General features: G+C 52.7%; 1 protein-coding gene across 1 annotated transcript in view; it reads left to right on the top strand.

Moving 5' to 3' along the window:
- The first annotated feature begins 329 nt into the window (after positions 1-329).
- GCN1 (GCN1 activator of EIF2AK4) overlaps positions 330-26701 on the top strand; it is a 63271-nt gene continuing 36899 nt past the window's right edge. Inside the window, exons 1-25 of the mRNA XM_051972917.1 lie at positions 330-405; positions 3455-3557; positions 7760-7823; positions 8805-8936; positions 10322-10430; positions 11208-11306; positions 11391-11525; positions 11941-12009; positions 12219-12327; positions 12905-12979; positions 13936-14064; positions 16643-16693; positions 17182-17280; positions 17489-17662; positions 19589-19741; positions 20558-20650; positions 21476-21551; positions 21638-21797; positions 22586-22775; positions 22937-23061; positions 23728-23906; positions 24179-24272; positions 24543-24656; positions 24745-24943; positions 26400-26555. Of these exons, the coding sequence (XP_051828877.1) occupies positions 388-405; positions 3455-3557; positions 7760-7823; positions 8805-8936; positions 10322-10430; positions 11208-11306; positions 11391-11525; positions 11941-12009; positions 12219-12327; positions 12905-12979; positions 13936-14064; positions 16643-16693; positions 17182-17280; positions 17489-17662; positions 19589-19741; positions 20558-20650; positions 21476-21551; positions 21638-21797; positions 22586-22775; positions 22937-23061; positions 23728-23906; positions 24179-24272; positions 24543-24656; positions 24745-24943; positions 26400-26555 (2905 nt within the window). The 5' untranslated portion in view covers positions 330-387. The remainder of the gene's footprint in view (positions 406-3454; positions 3558-7759; positions 7824-8804; positions 8937-10321; positions 10431-11207; positions 11307-11390; positions 11526-11940; positions 12010-12218; positions 12328-12904; positions 12980-13935; positions 14065-16642; positions 16694-17181; positions 17281-17488; positions 17663-19588; positions 19742-20557; positions 20651-21475; positions 21552-21637; positions 21798-22585; positions 22776-22936; positions 23062-23727; positions 23907-24178; positions 24273-24542; positions 24657-24744; positions 24944-26399; positions 26556-26701) is intronic.

The raw sequence follows: 26701 nt of genomic DNA, 5'->3' as shown, positions 1-26701 counted from the left end.
GCAAAACACGTCTAGGACCCTCTGAAGTTTGCAAACTTCTTTGCGTGTTTTAAGGTTCGTAACATTTCCTCATAATTAAAACAATCTCCAAGGATCCCCAGCACCAGGTGAATGAAGTTCCCGGATACAGTCTTCGGGCAGGTTGGTGCCCGCCCACGCCAGCGCAGCATGGGGCGGGATCCGGGCGGAGAACTCCCAGATGTCCCCGGGGCTGCCCCGCAAAGCTTGCCGGCCCGGGCTGGGATCTGGTGTCTCCATGGTGATTGGCCCCGCCTCCTGGGGCCTGGCTGGAAGGTATGGGGGTGTGGGGAGAGAGGTAGCGGCGGTGGCGGCTTGCTGGTGACCCGGATGTGAGCCTGAAACGGTTCCGGGGTCAGAGCCGGCAGGATGGCGGCGGACACGCAGGTGAGGCTGGCGGCCGCGGGGCCGAGCGAAGCGCGGGGGGCGGTGGCTCCGGCTCCGGGCGGGCCCTTTCGGGCCGGTCCCGGGGAACCGCGACGCTCGCTCGCTGTCTGTCCCGGCCGGAAGTCTGTGGGGGGGCGGAGCCTCCGTGGGGGCGAGGCTCCCGAACACCGGGAGAGACCGAGACGGGCAGAGAAACCGAGAGAGACAGCGAGAGATACTGAGAGACGCCCGAAATGGGAGGCGGAGACAGAGACCCCTAGAGGACGGCACCGGCACCGAGAGACGCGGGCCCCGCGGGGGGCCGGCGTGGGGAGCGGGGCGGACGTCCGAGCCGAGCTTGTGACAGCCGCCACCCGACGCGGTCTCTTCCCGGTCTCTCGCCGTCTCTCTCTCTGCCACTTTCATGCCTCTCGATCTGTGTCTTTGTCTCTTCCACTTTCTCCCTGTCTGTCTCTCTCACGTCTCTGGGTCTCCTTGCTGTCACTTTATCTCTCTCTTCTTTTTCCCTGTCACTTTTGCCCCCCTCGCTATCGCTTTCCTTTCCCTTTGCCACTTTCTCTGCTTTTCTGTCTCCCTGTTTCTGGCTCTCCCACCTCTCCTTTCTGTCTGCCACTTCCCATCTCTTTTCTTTCTTGTCCCCCTCTCTGTTTCTTTCTTCTCGCTCTGTCACTTTCATTCTCTCCTCTCTTTATCTCTCCTCTCTGTCTCTCTCCCTTTCACCTCAATCTCTTTCCTCACTCTGCCACTTTTATTCTTCTCTCCTGTCTTTGCTCTCCTTTCTGTCTGTCACTTCCCATCTCTTTCCTTCCCTCTCTGTCACTTTCATCCCCTTTCTATCTTTCTTCTCATTCTGTCACTTTCATTCTTTTCTCCTTCTTTCTGTCTCTTTTTTTGTCACTTTCCATCGTTTTTCTTTCTGTCATATTCATTCCCTCTCTGTGTTCTCCCTCTGTCACTTCTATTCTTTCTTTATCTCTCTTCTCTGTCACTCTCTTTTCTTTCTCTCCTGTTCCTTTCATCCTACCCCCATCTCGCTCTCCTCACACTGTCACTTTCATTCTTCTTTCTCTCCTTTCTGTCTCTCACTCTCTTTTCTTTCTTTATCTCTGTCATTTCATTCCCTCCCCCTGCCCTCCATTCTGACTCGATTTCCCCTTCCTCTCTTTTCTTTCTGACACTCCTTCCCCCTCCTCCCCATCTGTGCCCACTCCTTGGCATGTGGCCAGCTCAGCTCCTTGCCACCCTAACCCCTGCCATCTTCTCCCATCTCCCGGCCCCTCCTTGGATCTCCCAGTCACTAGACCAGTGTGACCTCAGTCAAGCAAAGCCCACTGTCTGTGAGATCCTGAGAGCAGGAGGTCATTTGCTGTAGCCTCTCCTCATTTTACCGGAAGAGGAAACTGAGGCTGAAGTATGAAGTCATTCCTCCTGGTTGAGCACATGTGCTCAGAGCCAGGATTCAAACTCGCGTCCTGTGCTCCTAAGTCGAGTGCTCTTGGACACTCCTGCTCCGGAGATGTCCCTGGTCCAGCTGCTCTTGAGGAAAGCAGGGTTTCTCCCAAGCCAAATGACATTTCCCTCCATGCGTAAGAGACTGGGGGGAGTGGTAGATTGTGGACCACATGACTTTGTTCCTAACCAAGGGAATGAGCTAAGCCTCCAAGGACCATTAAGCCTAATGCCCCATAGCCACCATCCTGAAGTAACCCAAGAGTGGTGAGATTGAAATTCAAGCGAAAAGAGCTTCCCATGTGGGAAAGGCCTCATTGACTTCACAAGCCTCTCCACTGTTCAGACTCGAAGGGGGCTAGTGAGCCCTGGGCCTCCCCCAGATCTGACCCAGCCTTGTCGGGGGCTACGGGGGAAAGGGAGGAAAGAGTGGAAAGTTTCACTTTTATATTTAAAGAAAGGAAAGAGTTTGGAATAAGAGAAGCAAAGCCTGAAGGGAAGGTCCATGTGGCCTTTATGTGGCTTGGTCTGTCCCTGCCGCCAGGGTCTCACTTCTCTGTGTCTCAGTGATCTCTTCAGTGAAGGGCGCACTGCATGAGGGCATTCTAAGGGCCTTCTCATTCTGTGAGTGCAGGCAGTTCGGAGGCTGTCCAGTCATCTCAAGAGTTGGCTTTGTGGACTGTTTTTATTAGCGCTGTTTCATTGGAGATCTTCCTGAAACTCCATTTTTAGAGGGTTTTTGGAGGGTTTGCTGGGTAAAAAAGTGCCGATTGAATTGTGGCGTTCGCCCCATAGGGCATTTGCGTCTTCCAGGGAGCGCTGAAGCCACAGATTGTTAATCCTGTCAGTGTGAGACGCTCCCAAGGGTCCTGTGAGCCTGAGACCCCTCTGGTTTCATTCAGAGTTAAGGAGACATCTTACCTGGAAGTAATCCCCTTTTCTTTGGGGAAGGGTTACATAGAAATATATTTTGACAAGAAAAAAGCGGGATGCTGTTAGCCATTTATCTTGTCCATATGCAAAGGAGAAATGTAAAATAAAATTATGTGTGTGTGTACACACATGCACATCTTTGGGTGAAAAAAGTGTCATGAGTGAGCAAGAGAAGCCAGTGGTTTCCATTATATCACCCCCCCCCTTACTCCCCCCATCTTTTAAGTTACCAGTTTCAAGTCTCTGCTGCTTAGGAACAGGCTTTCTGAAATGTCTCTTTTGTGTTTCTTATTCTCTGCCTATTGAACTTTGGCTGAAACAGGCTGAACTGAAGGGATGACCAACCTTAGCTCATAGGCGGGTTATGGTTTCAGGAGTGCAGGTGCTGAGGCCCTTGATGTGCAAAGGGAGTTCCTTTCTGTGCTGAGATCACTAACCTTTTCCATCTCGTGACTTTTCACTAGGCCCACTGACCAATTGGCTGTGAGATTCTTTAATTTATTCCTGTTCCCCCACTTCTTGTCCTGCTTTCTTATTGGGGGTATATATGTGTGTGTATGTATATCTATATGTAGATATTCATACATTCATAGGTGGGGTGTGTGTATCCACATATTCACAGGTGATCTCTTTTTTTCTTGTGTGTATCTGTGGGTGGTTTTTACAGGTTTCTGAGACGCTGAAGCGTTTTGCAGTAAAAGTGACTACAGCCAGTGTGAAGGAGCGAAGAGAGATCCTTAACGATCTTGGGAAATGTGTCGCTGGGAAAGGTACATGAACGTTTATCTGGGTAGGCAGGGATATACCCAATTTAAAGTGTAAATTATGTTTTCTTTTGCTCGTGACTTTTTTCCTCTGGGAAGCCCAAGTTAAGAGTACTAAGTTGTCTTTTAAGCTAGGATATTTTTAAAAATGTAACTAATGGTACAGTAAAAGCTTTACCTTTTGGGATATTTTTAAAGAAATGAAGTTTAACAGGTTCTCCTGCAAAGAAATCATTCTTTTAGAAATTATATTTAAACAATACTAAAAGAACTTTTAACTCTGTTTTCATAGTATAACAGTAAAATTGTAAGCATGCTTTGCAGAATCAGGGAGGAAAGGTTCAGTAGATGTTTGTGGGAGTTTTCCCTGAGAGTCTCTTTCGTTTAGAAGGCGGCTTCTGGTTTCCAGCTGTGAGGGTGCTTGTCATTTCCTTCTTTGTTTGGGGGCCATTTTCAATAATGTAGAGGGTCAACAAAATGTGTCATTCCCACCCCCTTCCACTCTTCAAATGCTTCTCTGCGGTGTGCCTTCTCCTGAAGCTTCCTGCTTCTTTTGTAGCAGTATTTGATTTCTGTGTCCTCTTTTCTGTGAACCATTTGCTGTTTAAAGCAGACAACAAAACCTCTGCTGTCCTAAATGCTGGAGAATTAATGTCCAGAATCGCTGGAGGCTCACTCCTTTAAGAATCAGTGAATGAATGAAAAAGCATTTATTAAGTGATTTCTGTGTGTCTAGCAGTGAGCTCAAAAGTGAAGAGTTCCTGCCCTTGGGGAACTTATTCTAAGCAGAGGAGACGGTACAGAAAGGAAGGGGATGAGAATCTAGGAGGGGCATTTTGACTTGGAAAGTTTCGGGAATAGTTGCTTCTGGGGAAGCGATGGGAAGCTGCTACAACCTGCCCTTTCTAGGAGCATTAGTCACATTGATGTGGAAAATGGGATTAGGGAGGGGAAGAACATCAAGGCAGCAGTTGATGGGGTGGTCAGGGAGTATGGGGAGGCCTCAGAAATTGGCTTGGGGTCAGCCATGGACCATGGTCAGCCAAATAGAACACTTCCCTACCTTCTTAAATAGAGCTAAAACATGGTTTAACTCTTCTTTCTTGTTACTTTGAACCCCTGTAGTAATAACTTTGGTCCTCTAAGTATCTGCTGGAGCAGAGTGATGGCCCAGCATCTTATACGTGCTCAGCTTAGTGCAGAAAGAAGCAAACAAAACCTTCCAAATGGAATACACAAGACCAAAAAAAAAAAAAAAAGCTTACGTTCTCTCCCATGCCAGGTCTGTCTGAAATTTTATACCTTTGGCCTTCTTCTCTCCCAGGCCCCCTCCCTTCTTCTCTTCCTTCCTCACTTGCCAAAGTTCACATCTAGCCTCAGACTTGTTAGCTGCTATGTGAGCTTTGTTATTGTTAGCTGTGTGAGAAGTCTCTTAAGTCTGTCTCCTTAACTGTAACACGGGACTTACAACAGAGCCCATCAAAGCTCGTGAGGAACAAGCGAGATGGTATTTGTAAGGCGCTCAGCCTGGTGGGTGGCGTGTAAATGCAGCTGATCTTGTTAACGTGGCAGTGGGGATGAGGACCAGAACGGTGACCATCCCCCCCAGGAGGGCAGGGGCACCCAGGAGCCAGTGCGAAGTGCTCCAGAGAAGCAAGAAGGGTGGGCCCGAGAAAAGCCCATTGGATGCGGCAATTAATAGGTCCTAGGTAACCTGGAGAGAGAACGAGGAGAATGGAGACAGGTGGAGCCGGCTCTTACAGGAGTTTGGCTTGGAAGGGCCAGGAGCTAGCGGACGCCATGGTAGCGTAAGGTAGGGGGCACCTGGGCATGGCAGGCCGGGGCAGAGTGGAGATGAGCTCTGGTAGTTCCCAGGTGGCCTGCTGGGGGAGTCCTGGAGCAGGAATCAGGAAGACTCGGATTCGGATTCTGCCAATGTAGGGTCTAGGGTTCCCCAATCAAGAAAACGCCAAGGCTGTCCCCAACCCCCAAGCGTGGGGCGAGCCAGCTGTCCCAAAGGCAGAAGCAGAGAATTCCACAGAGTATGCAACTGGTTTAACAATCATAATGGGCTCCCAGCCTCTTTCTTTGGTGTCGAACTTGCCCCTGGGTTGGGAACTCCGGACCCTCCACCACAGATGCTGGGAACCCGGGCATCTCATTTAGCCTCTCTAAGCCTCATGTCTGTAATTATAAATTGGAATGGAAAGAGACTTGAGGTTGGGACCCACTTAGGAGGCTGTTATAATGGTTCAGGGGAGAGGGGCATGGTGGGACTTCTGCATGGAGGTCAGGGGCCTCATGACACAGTACAGTGGGAGAAAAGAGAGCCAGGACAGAACTTGGGGAAGATGCCCCCAGGAGGTACGATGCGAGACTGAGGAGACAGCAGAGAGACAGAGACAGGGAGAGACAGTGTGAGATAGAGAGAGAAAGAGAGAAAGTGAGAGGAAAGAGACAGAGTGAGAGATAGAATAAGACATAGAGACAGAGGGAGACAAGAGGGAGAGAGACAGTGAGAGACAAGGAGACAGAGACAGGAGGGAGAGAGAGTGAGACAGAGCCAAGAGTGAGAGATGGAGAGAAGGGAGAGGGAGAGACAGTAAGAAGAGAGACAGAGACAGAGACAAAATTAGAGGAGAAAGACAAAGAGACTGAGACAGTGAGACAGAGTGACAGACGAGAGAGGAAGGGAGGGAGGGAGAATAGTGGGAGCAGTCTGCTGGAGGATGCGGCAGGGCGTGGAATCAGTGACCCTTGGAGACGTGTCGGCCTTGTCTAGGAGAAGAGCCACTTCTTCCTCACAGGCTGGGGGAGACAGTGAGTGAGCACAGGCCAGACAGTAAAATTAACTTAGTGTTTTTCTGTGTATTTCAGAATTCTTTACAAAAAGTTTAATTTACATAATCTGAATTTACATTAGGCCAGAACTGTCTGTATTTAGGATTTCATGTCAAAATGTGCTCAATTAAAAAAAGTCATGAAAAAGCTATTGAGGTCAAGCTTGCTTGATATAAATGTTGAGTAGTCAACTTCCAATGGCCCCTCAGCCTGGGTCTCGCTCTCCTTCCCTTCACCGCCATGCCGGGCTTCTTTTTTGTCTCCTGGCCCCCAGCACGGTGCCCTGCACCTGGTGGTCCTCCAATAAACGTTGTCCTGAGTGGTCTGTGTGGTGAGGCGCCCCCCCCCACCCCCCCGCTGCAATCTTCCGCTTCATCTTTCTGACAGGATTCTGCTACTTGTTAGAGAGTGGAAGCTGGGATCATGGTTCTGGGGTCTTCCCGCATGCGAGCAGCCGTCCCCATGGGTTGGAAGGTGGGGTGAGGTTGCCATTCGAGAGAGGAGGCGGGAGGGTTTCTGCAGGGCTGTGAGATTCTCCCTGTGCGTTGTCAGTGTGGCGAGTCCTTCGCAGTGTAGCATTTAGTACCTTTCTTTCCATCCCTGTTGGTGTTGCTGGAATTTTGCCCCTTTTGTCACTTTTCTCCTGGATTCATGGAACAGCTTCCGATGAAGACCTCGGCCAGAGCTCCTGCTCTCCTGCAGTGGGTGAGGCGCTGTGGTAGGCCCGGCCTCCGGCCTCTTCCTGGCCAGATCTCGGATGCTCTCCCCATTTCAGCTGCTTTCCCATCAGTCAGAAGTCATGTGAATTGTTTCCTAAGAGTTATCTCCATCTGTTCTTTCTTCCTGCTCTAGTTCATCTCATCCATTGCTAGCAGATCGATTTAATTCAGTCCAGCAAACATGGCTGAGGGGCCGAGCTAGGTGCTGGTGGAAGTGAGAACGGACATTGCCCCTAAGTGACTCAGTACCCTCATCATGTTGCTCCCTGACTCAGAACCTCACGGGCTCCCCAGTTCTGGAGGCTGGCCTTCTCCAGCCTGGCACCAGACCGTTGCTAGCCTTACATCCCCAGCTCTCTGTCCATGGAACCTGCTTCTTTGTGTTCCCACTGTTGCACCTTTGCTTGGTTCTTTGTATTGTCTGTGATTCCTTCTTTCTCCAACTAAATTCTGCCTTTCGCAAGCCCACCTCCTCTGTGCCAGGCTCTGCCTCCTGATTTTAATTTAAAAAGAGCCACAAGAAAGTTGCCTCCTTATGTAGATTCCAGCCCCGAGGTCAAGGGCCCGTCTCGTGGCTCAGGTGCTAGCCTGGTACTTGACGCTCCATGTTTGTTGAAGGATGACTTTTCAGGAATGCTTTGATTTCAGACCTGCCCGAGGGAGCGGTGAAAGGCCTCTGCAAGCTCTTCTGCCTGACTCTGCATCGGTACCGGTGAGTCCCTGCGTGGGGAGGGCATCGCCTCTGATGGTGGGAGACCTGGCGGGGCCCTCACATCTGGCTCCATCCCCGGGGACTGTCAGTTAGCCTCTGAAGCTTGGCTTGCTCTTTAGTTGACGTCGACCAGGAGTATTTTGATTGCTGCAATTTGGAAGAATTGGTTTTCTCTATAACCCCTGGTATTTTATTTTTTGCATCTAAGAAGCTCTTCTGAGAGGGAATCTGCAGGCTTTACCCCCTTGAAAAAGGAGACCACAGGACAAAAAAGACTGAGACCCCCTCGGCCCCTTTCTCGCAGTTCTTCTATAACTTTTGCAGTCTGAATTTTGGGGTTGGGTGAAATTATCTAGGGGACTCCTATAGGTGGTTTTAGTCTCATCTGAATTCCTGGATTTACTTTATTGTTTCATGTTTTGGGACCAGCACAGTGCCGGGACAGAGCAAGAGCTGTGTGGGAGGCCTGCTCCCCTGGTCTGTCCTGGGGCTGGTCTGCTGCTCAGATGTCCTGTGTTGTGACTGGCTTAATTTGTGGCCGCTGACTCAGGAACGATGTGGCTGAGAGCATCATAGATGTCTGTCATTTTGGGGGAGCTCCAGTCCACACTCCCAGTAGGAGTTACTCATCAAAGCCCTTTTTGTTCCCTCGTTATTCATCCCTGATAAAATATAAGTTCCTGACTCTACTTGTTTAATTATTTTGGGAAAGTCAGAGAGAGAAGGGCTATCCCCCAGTGAGAAGTTGCCTGAACAGTGAACTGTTGCCTGACTCTACCCCTCAAAAAACCCCAAAATGTAAGCCGGTCTTAGGGCGGCTCGGAAGGTGCACAGAGCCTCAGGATGGGGGCCACCGGGGCCTTCTTCATGCCTTGTCTCGGGCAGCCAGGCCTGCTCAGCAGGAGGCCGCAGCCTAGCTGGGGAGCGGCCGGCCAGTGCACCTCATCACGCTGCCATCCTTGCCTTCCGTTCTTGCTGCAGAGATGCCGCATCTCGCAGAGCCCTGCAGTCTGCCATCCAGCAGCTGGCGGAAGCTCAGCCCGAGGCCACGGCCAGGAACCTGCTCCAGTCTTTGCAGTCTTCAGGTGTTGGTGGCAAAGCAGGTGTGCCCAGGTGAGGACCCTGCGGGCAGGAGGGTGGGGGCTCTTTGTGGCTTGGGCTGTGTGGATCGTTACAGGGGAGAGCCCAAAGGCATTCTCCACCTGAGCCAGAACCTTGGGTGGCCCAGGATCCTGGAAGTTCCAGGATTAATCTTTAGAAATGGGCTTGTAGGGAAGTGATATGTAATGTCATTTATAACCATTTTTATTTGATTAGAAGTGCTTTAATTTTCTTTAGTGATTTTTTTTCATTTTCTTTTTTTCTCGTTCATATCATTGAAGACTGACACAGGTTGTTGGACATTACAGCAAAAAGTCACGCGTATGTCTATGCATATATAGGTCTGTGTAGATATATACGCTTATATAAAAGCATCCATGTGTGTTTTATACACAGAGTAGTACACACACACACACACACACACACTCACTCACACACACTCTCACACATGTTTTTTGGGCAATAGTCTCGAGCTACCTGTGTTGGCCTTCACTATATGACCAAGAATGGGAGAAAATACAAACACAAACAACCTAAAAGGATAACCCAAGGAACCAGTCTCAGGTGGTTGTACACGCTCTTTTATGGTATAGATGGGTTTTTTGGTGAGGGACCCGTTGCATCAAGAGCATCCTCGCTGAGGGGAGTCGGGGAGGCCGTCTGGCACAATGACTAGCATAACGGGGAAGCTCTGGCTGGGGCCCTTGAAACCTGAAAGCCCAGAAATGGAGTCACAAGCAAGCATATATAAAATGCAGCAAGGTCATTCCAGAGACCGTCTTGCCCCTTTCTTTGCATTGATTTTGTTGCCATTTAACACTTGTGGGAAAATTCTGTTCTCTGGGCAGCTCGGGGCTGCGGCGGAAGGGCTGTTGGACTTGGAGGGAGCCCGACGGGCGATCTAACGCTGGCTTATCCCAGTGTGTGACCCTCAGCACGTTCCCTCCCCTCTCTAGCCTCAGTTTCCTTACCTGTGAAACGATGCTAGTGTCACTTATGCAACAGAATTGTTGTGAGGATCAGATGAGAGAATTAGCTGTAAACGGGCTCTGTAAATAAGGGTTGTGGTCAGTGGTTTTGGTGATGATTCTCCCTTCACTCTAGCATCTCATCTGGGGCTTTTCAGGTTTTTTGAATTCATGATTTGTTGCTGTGGAATAACATTCCACCCCATTAATGCTCCAACATTCTGGAGCTGTATTAGATCTTGCTGGGAGGTGAGGTCTGGGGCCATTTAGCTTCTTCTCCCAGGGATCCCGGGGCGCTGCCTCCTGTGGCCTTCTCAGGTGCTGGGGGCGCTCCTGGCTCATCATGGGAGGCTCGTTCCCATCCCCAGAGGAGGCGGAGCCTGTGTCCGGCTACCGGGCTCTGTCCTCATCTTGCCTCTTTTGCCCCAGCAAGAGCAGCGGATCTGCGGCTTTGCTGGCGCTCTCCTGGACCTGCCTGCTCGTCCGTGTCGTCTTTCCTACTCGGACCAAGAGACAAGGAGAGACCTGGAGGAAGCTGGTGGGTGGTGGAGGAGGCAGGCGGGGCCTGGGTTAGGGCCGGGGGGGGCAGCGGAGAGAGCTCCCCCGGGGCTTGCAATGTGTTTGTCCCCATGTTTCGCCTTTGCTTTTACTTCAGTACCACTCCCTGGGCCTAGAGCTGGGAGGCCTCCCACAGTGCCAGTAGGAATTGGCTGCTGGGAGCGAAGGCAGGCTGGGCTCCTGAGGCACCTTCCCTTACAGCCGATGCCTAGGGCAGAAATCTTGCTGATGGCAGACTTTGCTAGAGAGGGCACAGTGGGGGTCATGGTAGCCTGATGGAGGGTCTGGGTGAGAACCCTGCCTTGGACACTATGTGGGGGGGGATTGGAGCCCCCCGGAGAGAGCAGGAGATTGTTAGGGCCGGGCTGGGAAGGGGCTGTGGTACCTGCCTTGGGTGGGGCTTCAGGCCAAAGACTTTGCTTCCCTGCCTTTGGGTTCAGTCATGTGTCCAAGGGAGACCCTGGCCCACTGTCTGTGTCCCCTTAAGGAGCTGCAAGGGAAGGTTCCTCAGGAATCCAGCCTGCCTTCGCTCCCAGCAGCCTGGCTGTGTCCGTCCAAACCTGGGCCTGCCGGGTGCCAGGCGATGAAGCTGGCGTGCCGTTGTTGCTGAAGCATGTGGAAGGGCCCGGTCCCAGCACCGTAGCCAGAGGAAGAGCTGGGAGGGAGCCGAGGACGAGGGGCCGGGTGGGGCTGGTGTGGGGCGGTGAGATGCAGGCGTCATGCCCGCTCTGACCCGGGCTCCGCTTGGTCTTGGCAGGTGGAGGTTCAGTGCCTGCTCCTGTTGGAAGTCCTGGGCGGCTCTCACAAGCACGCGGTGGACGGCGCCGTGAAGAAGCTGAACACGCTGTGGAAAGAGGTGGTGGAGGGCGTGGGGAGGGGCGGGTCTCGGCGCGGGCCCTGCCGGGCGCTCCTCTGACCCCCTGGCCCACTCTTCCTGCAGAACTCGGGCCTGGTGGACCAGTACCTGTCTGTCATCCTCAGCCTTGAGCCGAGCCACAACTATGCCGGCATGCTCGGGCTCCTGGTGCAGTTCTGCACGAGCCAGAAAGAGATGGACGTGGTCAACAGGCACAAGGTGAGTCGGAGGCCCCGGGGCTCGGGCCGGGCCAAGGCCTCGCGCTGCCCTGCGGCTTGCTGGGGTGGGGAGAGGAGAAGGGGGGGGAGGGACCTTGGGCCTCAGCAGAGGCTCTAGCTTTTCCCTTGAGACACAAGAACAAGGTCTTTCTCCCTTGCTCCTTGAGTGGCAGCCTCGTCTGGGACGGGCTAATGCCCTGGTGGCTCGCTGTGACCCGAAGGTGCCCCCAGGGAGCCCCAGAGACCAGGCCTGGCTAAGTTCAAAGCGTGGCCACGGGACAGGCCTCTCTGAGACCGGCCAGTTTCTAGGGAGGGTCCTGCTGCGCAGGGAGGGACAGCCCCGAGGGGGAGCCACGGCTCCTTGGAGGCCAGTGACGGAGCAGGGGCGCTCCGATGACCCGGCATTGTTTCTGCAGAGTGCCCTGCTGGACTTCTACATGAAGAACATCCTGATGAGCAAAGTCAAGCCTCAGAGGTACCTGCTGGTGAGTGAGGCAGAGCCCTGGCTGCCCCTTCCCCAGCTCCCCCTTCCCTCGGCTGCCCCTTCCCTTGGCCCCCCCTTCCCTCGGCTCCCTCTTCCCTCTCCTCCCCCTTCCCTCAGCTGCCCCTTCCCTCGGCTGCCCCTTCTCCGGCCCCCAGGTTACCCTGCCCGAGGAGGCTGTGAGCGCTCGGCTGACTCTGTCTCTCTCGGTAGGATCACTGTGCCCCAATTCTCCGCTACATCTCGCACTCTGAATTCAAGGACCTGGTGCTGCCCTCCCTGCAGAAATCCTTACTTCGGAGCCCTGAAAACGTCATTGAAAGTGAGTCCTGGGGCAGCTGGTCCTGAATTTAGGAGGTCCTGGATTTAAATCTGGTCTCAGACATTTAACACTTCCTGGGCAAGTCACTGAACCCCAATTGCCTCATCCAAAAAAAAAAAAAAGAAAAAGAAAGTGACTCTCTTGGCCAGAGAGCTGACCCCTGGAGACAGTGTTAGTCACTAGGGTCAAGAGGAGGAAACAGATCTGCTGCAGTCATTTGTCTCATTGGGGCCCGCCTAGAGAGGGCTCCTCAATTTATGGAAAGGAGAGCCCTGGAAAGGGGAATAATGGGGTTACTATGGGCCCCCTGCTGGGTTTCTCCCTGTTGGGTCCATGGGGGGCAGTTAGGACCAGGCGGCAGCGTTTTCAGGGGAACCTTAGGATGGTCTGGCGACAGGGGTGGGCCTGGAGAAAGCCCATTCATGTGATGACACAGGGCAGCTCCATGATTCCTGCTCGGCGTGAGGGGAGAGAACCAGTAGACTCTGTGGTTCCTAGACTTCGAGGAATCCTCTTTGAGTTAAGCGAATGGATTTATTAAATACTCTGAAAACTCCTTGTTTTTCCCCGCTTTTAGCTGTCTCCTGTTTATTGGCATCAGTGACCCTTGACCTCAGCCAGTACGCCCTGGACATCGTGAAAGGCCTGGCTAGTAAGTGTTGTGACCCCTGCCCCATCTTTAGAGGAAGGCGCCACAAATGGGGCAGCAGATTCACTGGCTCCGGGTTGGGGCGCCCTGCAGCTGTGGGGGTGCCCCTCAGGGAGTCCAAAGTCGTGGAGGGCTTTTCTGACAAATCCTGTTTTCTTAGATAAAATAGAACTCTGTTAAAGTAGCCAAGTGCATTATTTACACTTTATTATTAATTTTATTATTAATCCTGCTGTGATTAAATAGTTCCACTGCTTTGACAGCTTTGAAGAAATATAGACATCTAAGTGCAATTAAGTGCCCTTCTCCCTAATCTTGACTTCTTCTGTAGCTCTAATCACCCCAAATCTGCTCATTAGATGCTCATTCTCCCTCTCTGCCATCCTGCATGAGGGAGGAGCAGCAGCTCCATCAGAGCTCAGAAGGCTGGTCAGCATCTGGCTTTTGATTTTTTTTTTTTTTTTTTTGGTAGCAGGCAGGGGAGACTTAAACCAGTTGTTGATGGGAGGCTGGGGGAGGGAAGGCCCTCTTGGTCCTTCCAAGTTTGCTGCCTTTCCCCTCTTCCCCCTCCCGCCTCCCCTCGCTCTCTCCTCTTGCTTCAAGGGCTCTCACTTTGGAGCAGGGACTTGAGAGGTTTCTCAGTGCTTGTGATGAGGAGACTGAGACCCGGGGTCCCCAGTGGGGCGGGCTGGTTCGGTCGGCAGGAGGTGCCCAACTGGGCAGCGTCCTCCCTATGCCGGCTCTCCATCCTTGGAGGATGACTGAGCGGCCCAGCCTTTGGCGCATGCTAAGAGTGAGACTGTTCAGTTCGGGGGAAGGCTTGGCCCAGATGACCGCCGGGGTCTGTGAGCCTGTGAAGGGCTGCTGTGGAAAGCAGTTTATGGCGGTTCCATTCGGGATCCGGGGGGTGATCCTGGGCCTCTGCTGAGGGCCTCTGTCTTTGCCTGTCGTCCCGCCAGGTCAGCTAAAGTCTAACACCCCCCAGCTGATGGACGAGGCCGTGGTGGCCCTGAGGAACCTGGCGCGCCAGTGCAGTGACCCGTCAGCCATGGAGTCCTTGACAAGACACCTCTTTGCTATCCTTGGCGGTAAGTGCCCGTCGTCTCAGGCGGAAGCGCGGGACCTTCCTGGAGGTCAGCCGAGACCTGGCTGCCGTCACGTGCTGGTTCCCTTGTTCCAGGCCTGGAGGACTTTTGGTGACCCCGTCTGGGGTTTTCTTGGCAGATCCTGGCATGACTGGCTGTTTCCTTCTGCAGCTCATTTGAGAGATGAGGAAACTGAGGCAGAGAGGGTGAAGTGTCTGAGCTGGCTTTGAACTCTGGGAGAGGAGTCCTCCTGACTCCAGGTCTGGTGCTCTGTGCACTGTGGTGCCCCCTAGTGGCCCACATTTATATCCAACCTGTAATTGGGGAAAACTTTTGTGCTTGTTCCTGGTTAACTTTTAAACAATTTTTTATTAGTGTCTTTTATTTTTTACATCATTGTACTTTCTTCCAGTGTGCCTTCCCTTCTGCCTCCCCCTCTCAGAGTATTATATCACATAGCAAATAGCATTTTTGAAAAAGATAAAAGAAAAATAAGAAAAAATATCAGCATAACTGATGAGTGCATTGAAAAAAATCTGGAAATATGTGTACTTGTGTACTTTATCAGAGGTGGGGTGGGGAGGTCTTTTTCATGGTGGTTCTTTTGAGCTTGATTTGCTCTTTAATGTCTTTAGTAATTAGGTGTTCTTTCCGTGTACCCGGTTATAGTTTGTGTATACGTTGTTTTCTTGGCTCGGCCTTCATTCTACATCAGCTCACTCAACTTTTCGTGCTTCTCTGTATTCATCCCATTCACCATTTCTTGCAGCATAGTCAGATTCCGTTATAGTCACAAACTATCATTTGCTTTGCCATTCCCCAACCATGGGCATGTCCTTTGTTTCCAACCTCTGCTCTCACAAATTGTGTTGCCGTAAATATTCTTTTGCAGATGGGGACTTTTTTGGTCCCTAAACTAGGTAATGAAGTCTCTGGGTCAGAGGGTGTGAACAATTTAACCGTCTTATTTGCAGAATTGCAAATGGCCTTTTTGTACCATTTCCTTGTTCTACTAACAATGTGCCAGTGTGCCTGTCTTCCCTCAATCCCTTTGGTATCCACCATTATCTGTCTTTTGTCATCTTGGGCGAATTTTATGGGGTGAAATAGAAGCTCAGAGTTGTTTTGATTTGAATTTCTCTTATTGTTAGGATTGGGAGCTTTCTTTTATGTAGTTGCTAATACTTTACAGTTCTTTTGAGAATGGATTATTCATCGTCTTTGACCACTCATCTATTGAAGATTGGCTGTTAGTCATTCATATATATATATATATATACACACACACACATATATATGTATGTATATGTATATATATATATACACACACATATATATATGTATGTATATATATATGTATATATTATAGTTTTTTATTTACAAAACATATGCACGGGCAGTTTTTCAGCAATGACCCTTGCAAAATCTTCTATTCCAACTTTTCCCCGTCTTTCCTCCCCTCCCCTAGATGGCAGGTAGTCCCATACATGTTAAATATGTTAAAATATACGTTAAATACAATATATGTATACATATCCGTACGGTTATTTTGCTGCACAAGAAAAATCAGACTTAGACATAACATCAGGTTATAAAAATAACCTGAGAAGGAAATCAAAAATGCAAGCAAACAATAACAGAAAGAGTGGAAATGTCATATAGTGGTTCATGCTCATTTCCCAGAGTTCTTTCACTGGGGGTAGCTGGTTCTCTTCATTATTGAACAAATGGAACTGATTTGTCGTTCATATACTTTGGATACCAAACCCTTATCAGATATTTTACAAGAATTTTTTTTCTCCATTTGACCACTTCCCTTTTCATCCTAGATATATCCATGTTATTTGGGCCGAAGCTTTTCAGTTTCACGTAATCAGTTATCTGTTTTATCTTTTGTAATTGTTGCTATCCCTTGTTTGGTTAAGAAGACATTTCCTCTTCAGAGCTGTGATCTTTAATATTCAGAATATATTGTGGAATACGGTGTAAGGTGTTGATCTAATCCTAATTTCTGCCATACTTCTTTCTAGTTTTTCCATCAGTTTTTTTTTTTTAAATAACTTTTTATTGATAGAACGCATGCCAGGGTAATTTTTTACAGCATTATCCCTTGCATTCACTTTTGTTCCGATTTTTCCCCTCCCTCCCTCCACCCCTTCCCCCAGATGGCAAGAGTCCTTTACATGTTGAATGGTTTGCAGTATATCCTAGATACAATATATGTGTGCAGAACCGAACAGTTTTCTTGTTGCACAGGGAGAATTGAATTCAGAAAGTATAAATAACCCGTTTCCATCAGTTTTTATCAGATAGAGAGTGCTTTCCTAAATAATTTATGATTTCTAGTTTATCAAACACAAGGTTGTTGAGTTCCATTGTTTATGATTCTCTCTTGTCTGGTCTTTTTCATCATCCTTTCTATTTTTTAGCCAGTACCAGATGCTTTTGAAGACTGTTGCTTTATGATATAGTTTGAGCACTGGAAATGCTATTCTTCATTGTTCCGGGTGACTTTTTAAAAGAAATGTTATCCCAACCCATCTGGATAATGTAAGTCTCGTGTTTTTACTTTTTTTGACAGGCTCTGAGGGGAAGCTGACCATTGTTTCTCAGAAGATGAGTGTCCTCTCAGGTACAGGGTGGTCGGAAAGAGAATTGGGCTAGTAGTAGGGCAGCCAGACTTTGTGGTTGGGTAGGAAGGATCCTTCTGGACTTTGGGTTAGCTGAGAGCCCCCTGGGAAGAGGAGTGGGTCCTCAGTGCTCCTGACACACTATGTGAGGCCCTGGGGAGATAGGGCCGAGAGCTGACAGTGATGGGGACACAGGGATCCCAGCTGGCACGCGCAAGAACAGTGGATAGAAAGAGGATCCATGGGAAGTGGGAGAGGGAGGCGGGCGCTGGGCTCGGTGCCTTGAGAGAAACCTCACCTCTACTCAGGTAGAGCTGGAGGGAGAGGCGGCAGGACAGGCCGGGGATCTAGGGGGCAGCGGGCTGCAGGCCCCAGCAAGAAGGAGGCCGTTTTCCCCCCGAGCCAGCAGAATGGCAGCTCGTCCTTGTCCTGGCTGGGGGAGGCCTTCCCTCGAAGCACTGACTGACAGGGACTTCTCTGGCTCCCCTAGGCATCGGGAGTTTCAGCCACCACGTGGTCTCTGGGCTCTCCAGCCAAGCCCTGAGTGGGACCGTGGCCGAGCTCTTCATTCCTTTCCTCCAGCAAGAAGGTGAGAAACCACGGTTCCGGGGGCCTGAATGGATGAGGTCCAGAGCCCTCCAGGCTTCCCTTTGGTGGCGGGGGAGTCTGTTGTGAGGGGCTTCCTTTCCCAGAGGGAACATGTGTGCAGGTGTGTCTGGAAACATCTGCAAACCTTCCCTACCCTGCTGGGTCCCGGTCAGTTGGTTGGTTCATGTTGGCCCTTCCTCCTCTGCCAGTTCACGAGGGCACCTTGGTCCATGCTGTCTCCACCCTTGCTCTCTGGTGTAACCGCTTCACCACCGAAGTGCCCAGGAAGGTCATCGAGTGGCTGAAGAAGGCCTTCAGCCTGAAGACGTCCACGTCTGCTGTGAGACATGCTTACCTGCAGTGCATGCTTATTTCCTTCCGAGGTGAGTCGTGCCCATCCTGTGGGGAGTCTGGAACTCAGGCATGCCCAAGAAAGCTGGGACCTGTTGGTCCTCCCGTGGCAGCCTTAGGAGGCCTGTCACTATTTCACTTCCAGCCAACTGGAAACCTGGAGGATTGGCCACTCTGAATGGCAGGTGTCTACACCTCCTCACTTAGAAGTCTGGTGCGGAAAGCCATCCACAGAAATCCAGAACTACATGTTAGTGGAGGAACAAGAAAGGGACCACAGACTTCATTTTCTGAATTTGTGGAAGCATGTTCTGATTTCTAAGGACCAGTTCTAACGAGTCTTGGTTCATAGAAGCTTTAGTTTAGGACTTGCTGGGTTTTTTTTTTTTTTTTTTTTTTTTTGGAAAAAATGGATGATCACCTATCTTGGTATGGATATGCCAGCAGGAATACAGCCTTGGTCATTAGAAGTAAAGGAGTGGAAGAGTTCAGGTGAACGGAGAGGGTTTTGTTTATTTATTTTTTAAATTTTTGAATGAAATTCTTTGAGCTTGTTTCCCTGTCTATCCAATGCCCCAGTATATGAGTTCCCTTTTTGATAGCTTGAGACTTTTGATGATTGTTGATTAGAAAAATGCTTAGTCTATTTTTAAATGCCTTTTTATTACTATTTTTTGTTTTTATATCACTTCAGTTTCTGAATGTGTCACTTTCCTACTATACCTAGTGAGCCATCCCTTGTAACAAAGAATAAAAAAGAGAAAAAAAAGGCAGCTCAACAGAACCAGCCAGCACGTCGACAGTGTCTGACAGTCTGCGTAATGTCCATCCCCTTGGGTTCCCAAGTCCTTGGCAGATGTCAGAGAACACTGACAAAGAAGACTGATGCTTGTGTAGGAAATACCTCTTGCATAAACTTTGTGCCCTAGGTATCCCATCTGTTACTTGGGGAGCAAGACTGTGTCACTGAAAAATAACGAAAGATCTTTTATTCATTTTTTTCCCTAAAGCAGAGGAAGTAGGAAAGTTTAGTGGGAAAAGCTTTGGACTTGAAGTCAGACCTGGGTGCGAGTCTGCGCTCAGCCTTGTAGTCACTGTACTGTTGTGGGCAGATCCCTACCTCAGTGAGCCAGGATTCTGAGTGTATCCAAGGCCACCAACCTGTCTTGAGTCTCCTCTTGGAGAAGTCGGCAGACTTTTTCCCTGTATTTTTATTTCTGCCCATTAGCCTCTGCTCTAAGGGGCGGAGGGATCGTATTGGATCTGTGCAGCGCCAGGTGCTTGGGAATGAGCACATTCCCCTTGTTCCGGGATGGTGTGAAAGAAGCCCACCTCCACTTCTCTGCTTAGATCAGTGGCTCAGACTGAATGGGAACTAGTGTGTTTCAGTGGCTTAAGGACAAAGAAAGGGCAACAAGCATTTATTAGGTGTCCACTCTTAGCGGAAAGCCCTGAGTGCTGGAGACAAATATCAGCAAAGAGAGAGATGGCCCCCCTCAGGAACTTACATCTTCATGGGGGAAACACCCAAATGGAAAGCAGGGTTGGGGGAGGGATGAAGGTACAGAAGTTAGAAAAAGGACTTGGAAGGGAATGAAGGCCTAGGGGGGGAGGGGAGACAGGGACTCACTAGTGGGTGGAGAGGGCTGAGCTCATCAGAGGAGTATAAGGGAAGCAGCAGCAGCAGCTCCATTGGGAAGTAGCCTCTCCTCCACCTCTTCCCACTTTGGGTTAGTCCGTCAAATGTTTTGGCTCAGTTCCTCAGAGAAGTGTAGGTTGGCCAGCTTTGATTTTTGTGTCTGGGTGGTTAGTGTATGTGCATAGACCCAGTTTGTTTTCCTTTGTTATGTGGAAGATTTTTTTAAAAAGGTAATTTAGGGTTAGTAATACCATTTTCAAGCAAGGCCCTTTATGGACTCTTTGGAGTCTTTTCCTGAGGGTCTTTTCCTGTCCTACAGGTGACACGCTCCTTCAAGGAATGGACTTTCTGCCCCTGCTGATCCAGACGGTAGAAAAGGCAGCATCCCAGAGCACTCAGGTTTCCATAGTAACAGAAGGTGTTGCTGCAGCTTTGCTGATTTGCAGACTGTCTGTGATCGACACTCAAGCTGGTAAGGGCTCTAGAGTCACTGGGTTCAAGGAGCTGGAGTCTGGGAACGGGGTCATGTCTAGGTCCTTGCTGAGGGCATCTTAACATGCAGAAGTTTGTATAAGTGGAATGAAAATAGGATCCCTTCCCTTTCACCCCCCGCTGTCACATTGGGCTAGTCAGAGGAAAAGTTATTCAGTCTCATTGTGGAAGCGCCCCAGAGAGAGCCTTCTGCACTAGAGACGTCTCCGGGGAGCTTTCTTCTCCTCCGTTCCTAAATTAGCTTTCTGTTACGCCAGCCCCCAAGCACTTCAGTCTCATAAAAGGAGCTGTTGGTATTTCTCAGTTCACGATGTGGACACCCCCATCCTAAAGTGTGTGGGGGGGAAACGGTGTTTTCTTCTAGATGAAATTTTCAAAGCCAGGTGAGGATGCTGGAAGCCTGGAAAAGCTCCAGTATATGGGCTACCCGGAGGTGGAACGTCCAGGACAGACTTCTCCGTGCCTTTAGTGCCAGCAGTGTTAGGCCTTCCTTTCCTACCCCTTTTCACTCCTCCATTCCCCTGTGCTGTTCAGCTCTCCCTTAACCGATCTCAGTTCTGCTCTACTCTGTGCAGGGGGACCCATCCCCCCGATTGCTGCAGCAGTCTGTTAGTGTTTGAGATTGGGGGTGTCTTTACCTCTTGGGGTCCAGCACATTAAGTATCAACCTCAGAAAGGGAGGCCCAGGAAACCCCAAAGGGAACGATTGGGCTGTTTGTGGGCGGAGGCAGGGGCTGGTTGGGGTCAGAGGCTTCCGGGGATGGGACCTTCACGCACAGCCTCCTTCTCCTTGCAGAGGCCAAGCTCAATAGCTTTTGGCAGCTGATTGTAGATGAGAAGAAGCAGCTTTTTACCTCCGAGAAGTTCCTGTTGTTGGCTTCGGAGGATGGTGAGTGAAGTTGTCAGCCTGAGGGGTCTTTCGCCTTTTCTATGTCCTTGACCGCTGCAGGACCCTGTGCAGAATTAGCTTCAAAGACAAAGAATTCTGAAGGAAATCAATTGCTCTGAGTTTCACTTAGCCAGACGTTTAAAAAGCCCAAGTCTGCAGCCCCTGCGTTAGGAGCCGCTGCTCTTGGGTCGGCTCAGCAAGTAGCTCTGCACAGATTCTTACAGGTGCATCCTGGGGTGGCCGATTCGGGGCGGGCAGGGACTTTGGAGAGTGTCTAGTCCTCCTTTCACAGAGGAGGGGGCTGGTTTTGTCCAGGGTCACAGGGCTGTGGAAGTCAAGCCCCTGACTAGTCGTCTTGGGCTCTCCACTGTGCCTGTGTCCCAAGAGCAGGTTGGCAAACTTGACGCAAGTAGACAGGTTCAGGTGTGCGGGGAGCACGCGCAGCGCTCATGAGGCGGGAAGGACTGCCGAGCCAGGAAGTGTGTGGGAGAAGCTGGGAGATTTGTAGAGACAAGGAAATAATGGAGCTTTTAGATTGGCTGTAATTATAGCTGATTGGCTAATTGGTGCTGTCGAGAGGGTTTTCTGGTGGTGTAACAGGGAACTGAAAAGCTTTGGCTGACTGGTGGCAGACTCCATTCCCAGAGGGAGACAAACTGTTGCTCTAGTTCTGTGCAGAAAAGAGTGCATTGTTATTTGGGAAAAACCAAGGTTTCCTGAACCGTCTTGGCTGATATTTAGTAATTTGGGAAACGGTGCTTTAGAACAACTTCGCCCAGGCTAGACCTGCTTGGGATTGACTGTTCCCATGCCTGTCTCTTGCAGCCTTGTGCACCGTGCTGCAGTTGGCGGAGAGGCTGTTCCTGGATCACGCTCACCGACTCCCCGGCAGCAAAGTCCAGTACGTATGGTTTGGCCCGCTGGCCCTCGGCTTCCTCTGGGAAGGCCCCCGTGGGCCTCCCTCAGCCACCGTCCCTCTGTTTGCAGGCAGTATCACCGGGCCCTGGTGGCCGTGCTCCTGAGCCGAACCTGGCACGTGCGGAGGCAGGCCCAGCAGACGGTCCGGAAGCTCCTGTCCTCCCTGGGCGGCTACACGCTGGCCCACGGGCTGCTGGACGAGCTGAAAGCCATCCTCAACTCTCACAAGGTAGAGGACCTGGGCTGGGGCTGCTGGGCCCGGGCCGCACGAGGAACATCTCGGCTTTGGGCTCCCCCCGAGCTGTTGCTCTTCCCTTGGGGCTGGTGAGAGCAGTAGCTTTAATAACTAGAATGGATATGGTATTTTTAAGTGTTGCAAGATGGTTCCTTCAGGTACCTTTAGGAGGCAGGCAGTGTGACGAGATCTCTATTCACAGAGGAGTAAACTGAGGCTTGGAGGTTCTGAGTCAGCAACCTTGGAGTGGAAACTAGAACTTGGGTTTTAGGCTCCCGTGATTAGTGTTTTGTGGAGTCCAAAATCGGTTTTCCTCAGTCACTTTAGACTCTTTATTCTCTCCTGCCACCAGGTTCCCTTTTCCCTCCTTCCTGAGTAGTTACCATTTCTCTAATGAAGTCCCAGGCCCAGTCCTTCTCCCTGTCTCCAATTGGGCCCCATCCATTGGTGCCGCTCTGTGTCCTAGGGAGAAGTGTCTTTAAGGAGGCACATATGGGGGGCGCTTAGTGTAGAGACGCCAGCTCCTGCGCCCTGTGCCCACCTGTGACCCTGGCGGCCCTTCCAGGCTCTGACCCTTGGCTGCCCCTTCCCCTGTACCTGAAAGATTTACAGACAGAGTCACAAGGGCTTCCTCCCTGTGGCCCCCTCTTCCAGCCCGGGGGCCCAGGGCAGGACGGCCGCAGCCCATGGGAAACTGCCCAGGCACCGAGTGCCCCTGCGGCGGCGGGCCCGAGTCTTTCCTCTGAGCCTTTGTCCTGTGCTCACGTGTGCCATCTCTGCAGGTCTTGCCAGCCGAGTCTCTGGTGACCGAATCTGGGGAGCTGTCGGAACAGGGAAAGGCCTACGTGCCTCCTCGCGTCCTCCAGGAGACCTTGTGTGTGATCTCGGCCGTGCCCGGGATAGAGGCCGATATCGCAGAGACGGAGAGGCTGGCGAAGGAGATGCTGATCGTCACCCATCATCCTTCCATAGGTCTGCGGCTGGAGGGCGGGGCGGGGGCAGGGACGGGGAGGGGGCCCGGACGGGGAGGGGGCCCGTGTGTCTCCTGTGTTGTGCGGGGAAGGTGAGCTTCAGCTGGCCTCTCCTGGAGGATGGTTCCCAGGAGGCTCAGCCCCCTTCCTTCTGGCCCTCAGTGGCGGTGCAGTCGGGGCTCTGGCCGGCCCTGCTGGTGAAGATGAAGATCAACCCCACGGATTTCATCACAAAGCATCTGGATCAGATTCTCCCCAGGATCAACACTCAGATACCCTTGAACCAGGTACCGTGATCGCCTCCTGTTTTGTCTGAGCCACTGAACTGCGCTGATCGCTGGGGAGGAGTCGGTCCTGCAGTTTCTGGCTGGTTTTCCCCTTTCTGAGCCTCCCTGTCCCCGACTGCCCCGATCGAGTCCCGGAGGGCCGCGCGCCCTCTTCTGAACCGCTTTCCCTGCTTCTGCTGAAGGCGCCGCCGGCCTTGGCGTCAGTCACCCGGCCTCTGGCCTCGGGGCCGTCCCGAGCCTCTCCCTGTTCCCTCTTGGGTTTCTGGTGTGCGGGGACGTGTGCTGGGGAGTGGGGGTCTGCTGCCCTCCTCACCACCCCAGGGCAGGCCTGGACTCTGCTCCCCGACCTCGCCTTGCCTCCGTCCCTCTTCTGGCCGTTTGGCTTTCACACGGGTGTCACGATGAGCTTGCTGAGACAGAAGTCTCCCCCATGTCCCTGCCCCTCGGCCTCCCTGCGGGCCCCAGGGCTTCAGTGGGGTGTAAGCTTCCCGGGGGCAGCCGCCATGTCCTTTTCTCTGTGTGTTCTTGCACACTGTCCCTAACGGCCAGGCGGTCAGCCCCAGAGTTGGATGAGGCCGGGAGGGCGTCCGGACGCAGCGGGGGGCGAGGGAGGGGACACTGCAGAAGCAGCCGCTCCGCCCTGACTCTGATTCTCTGCACTGACAGTCGTCCATGAACGCCATGGGCTCCCTCTCCGTCCTGTCCCCTCACCGGGTCCTCCCGCAGCTGATCGGCACCATCACGGCGGCGGTGCAGAACCCGGCCCTGAGCCAGGTCACCAGGGAGGAGTTCGCCATCATGAAAACCCCGCCGGGGGAACTGTATGACAAGTCCGTGATTCCGAGGTAAGGCCTCCCCCCGGCTCGTCCCCTACCTTCCCCTCCCCGGCTCCGGGCAGGCTTCCTTCCCCCTTTTCCAGAGCCCCGGCCTCTGGCAAGTCTCCCCGGACGTGCACGGTTCCTTCCTTGTGCCCGCGTCTCCCTGCAGTAGGGCATGAGCTCCTCGGGGCGGGGCGGGCTGGCTCTCGCCTCGTCTCCCCTCCTAGCCCTGGCACGTAGGGCAGCCGCTACGTAGGGTGGGCTGGGCTGACCCCTCCCCCTCCCGGCGGTGTCCCTAGCGCCCAGCAGGACAGCACGAAGAAGGCCAACATGAAGCGCGAGAACAAAGCCTACTCCTTCAAGGAGCAGATCATCGAGCTGGAGCTGAAGGAGGTCAGCGAGGGCTGCTGTGCCGGGGGTACAGGGCCCGGGGCGGGGGGGGGGGGGTCTGTGGTGCTAGTGGCCCATGACCTGCGGGGGTCTGAGAATGTATGGCCCGAGAGAGGGAATGCAAGCTCCTGAGGGGAGCGGCCGTGGGACTGGGGGCCGGGGGCCAGTAAGGGGCGGGGCCGGGTGTTTACTGGGCTCCAGCTGCAGCTTCCTCCTCTGGGTTTCAAAGCGAGGCTCCCTGGCAGGCAAGTGACCCGTCCTCTTCTGCTGCAGGAGATAAAGAAGAAGAAGGGCATCAAGGACGAGGTCCAGCTGACCAGCAAACAGAAGGAGATGATGCGGGCCCAGCTGGACAAGGAGGCCCAGATCCGGAGGCGGCTGCAGGAGGTGAGTGTCACTTGTGGCGAGGGTCCTGGTGGCCAGAGCCCCTCCCGGGGCAGAGGCGTGAGCACTGATCTCGGCTGGTTCCTTGCAGCTGGACAGTTCCCTGGAGGCGGCCCTTGGGCTCCTGGACACCATTCTGAGCAGGAACCCGCCGGGGCTGACCCAGTACATCCCCATCTTGGTGCGCTCTTTCTTGCCGTTGCTGAAGTCGCCCTTGGCCGCTCCCAGGATCAAGGACCCTTTCTTGTCTTTGTCCGGCTGCGTCATGCCCCCGAGGCTGAAGACTTTGGGTTAGTACCTCTCTGCTGGGTGCCGGAGGGTCCCCTGGGCTCGTGGCTGGGGCGGGGGCAGCCACTGGACACATGGGGGTTGTCAGAGGAAGGGATGGCCCCAGTCCGACCTCCTCATCCAGGACCTGGAGCTGCGAGAGTCATTTAGAGCTCCCCTCGTACAGATGAGAGGGAAGGGGACATGTCCAGGGTCACACTGTCATCCCAAGTCTCCAGAGCCGCGTCCCAAACCTAGGGCTCCTTCCACTACACCGGGCAGCTTCACATTTAAAAAGAGAGATGCGCACGTGCTCACGAAGCCGCGGTTCCTGAATGCTGGGAGCTTCCGTGACTTTGGCAGATCTAGCAGTTCGTAGCCTTAGAGAAAGACAGGGTGGGGGGGAAGGGAGAGCACTGCGGGCATGGGCACTGGTGTGGACGAGGGCCTGGTTCTGAGGCCGGGAGAGGAGGCTGCTGGGAGAGGAGTTTAGAAATGGGGAGCCAGTTTGTGAAGGGCTGAAGTGTCAGGCAGGGGGGATGGTCTGGGGGGCCAGCTCAGAGGGCAAAGGTCACTGGGGCTTTGGTCATCATTCAGGGCTTGTGTGGAAGCTGTCCAGGTGAGTCAGGCAGGGCGGGAGGGGGTGGGTTAGTGCATTGTGGGGAACGGAAGCAGACCATGGATGTCCGGGGCTGCTGGTGGGAGGGTGGGGGCTCTGCATCTGGGGCTCCTGTGTGGGCGCCATGAATGGGAGATCCGGCCGGATGTGGACCCCAGAGGGTTCTGATAGATGAGCACTGGCTTGGCTCTCTTAAGGACTTAGTTTTTTGGGTTTTTTTCCTCAAAAGTATTTTATTTTCCCAATACACATAATGATAGTTTTGGAAACAACTTTGTGTTGCCAATTTTCCTCCCCCTCTCCAAGCCAGCAAATAAAACATGGGCAAGTAGAAGACCTTCCTCTTGACTGTTCAGGGGAGGACATAGATAGTAGGTGTTCTGAGGATTGGAGGGTTTGGGGGCTGCAGACTCCAGGGGGATCCGCAGGGGGTTCTGGGAGCCACGTAAGGGGATGTGACCTTGGGCTGCCTTCGGAACTTCCTGGGTTTCAGGAAGAGGCAGATTTGGGAGCGATGGTGAAAGACAGACATTGGTGAGGTGGAAACAGGGCCGCTGAGTGACTGGCGGGCAGAGCGGTGCCCCCTGCTGGCTGTCTCCCAGGACTGGGATGCCGAGCTGTGGAGCAGGGATTACCCGGGGAGGGAGTTACAAATGCCGACCCCGAGGGGCCTGGCCCAACAGGGTGTGGGTCCCAGCTGTGAGACCGCCAGAGAATTTAGAATGGGGCTTGGGAGGGTCAGACGAATGGTCTCTGGGCTCGTTTAACTCTTGAGTTTCTGTGATTCCGCTGGGCCATAGCTGGGAGGCTGGTCTGCCCTTCCAGGCCTGTTGACCCTGGCTCTCTCGCACCCTCTCCAGGTACCTTGGTGAGCCACGTGACTCTGCGTCTGCTGAGACCCGAGTGTGTCCTGGACAAGTCCTGGTGCCAGGAGGACCTTTCGGCCGCCACCCAGCGGGCTGTGAGCCTCTTACACGCCCACACCGTCCCTGTCAAGATAGGCAAGGGAGAGCCAGGTAGGGGCTGCTTCTGCCCCAAGCCAGGTGGGGGTGGCCCTGATCCAAGCCAGATGTTGGGGAGCTGCCGGGGGGTCGGGTCCTCTGTCTGCCAGAGCGCCAAGGAGGGACTCACGTGAGCTCCCGGCTCCTACCTTCCTGTGGGA

This window comes from Antechinus flavipes, chromosome 1 (assembly GCF_016432865.1).
Source record: "Antechinus flavipes isolate AdamAnt ecotype Samford, QLD, Australia chromosome 1, AdamAnt_v2, whole genome shotgun sequence".
Taxonomy (NCBI): Eukaryota; Metazoa; Chordata; class Mammalia; order Dasyuromorphia; family Dasyuridae; genus Antechinus; species Antechinus flavipes.
This window is presented reverse-complemented; position numbering and strand designations above follow the sequence as displayed.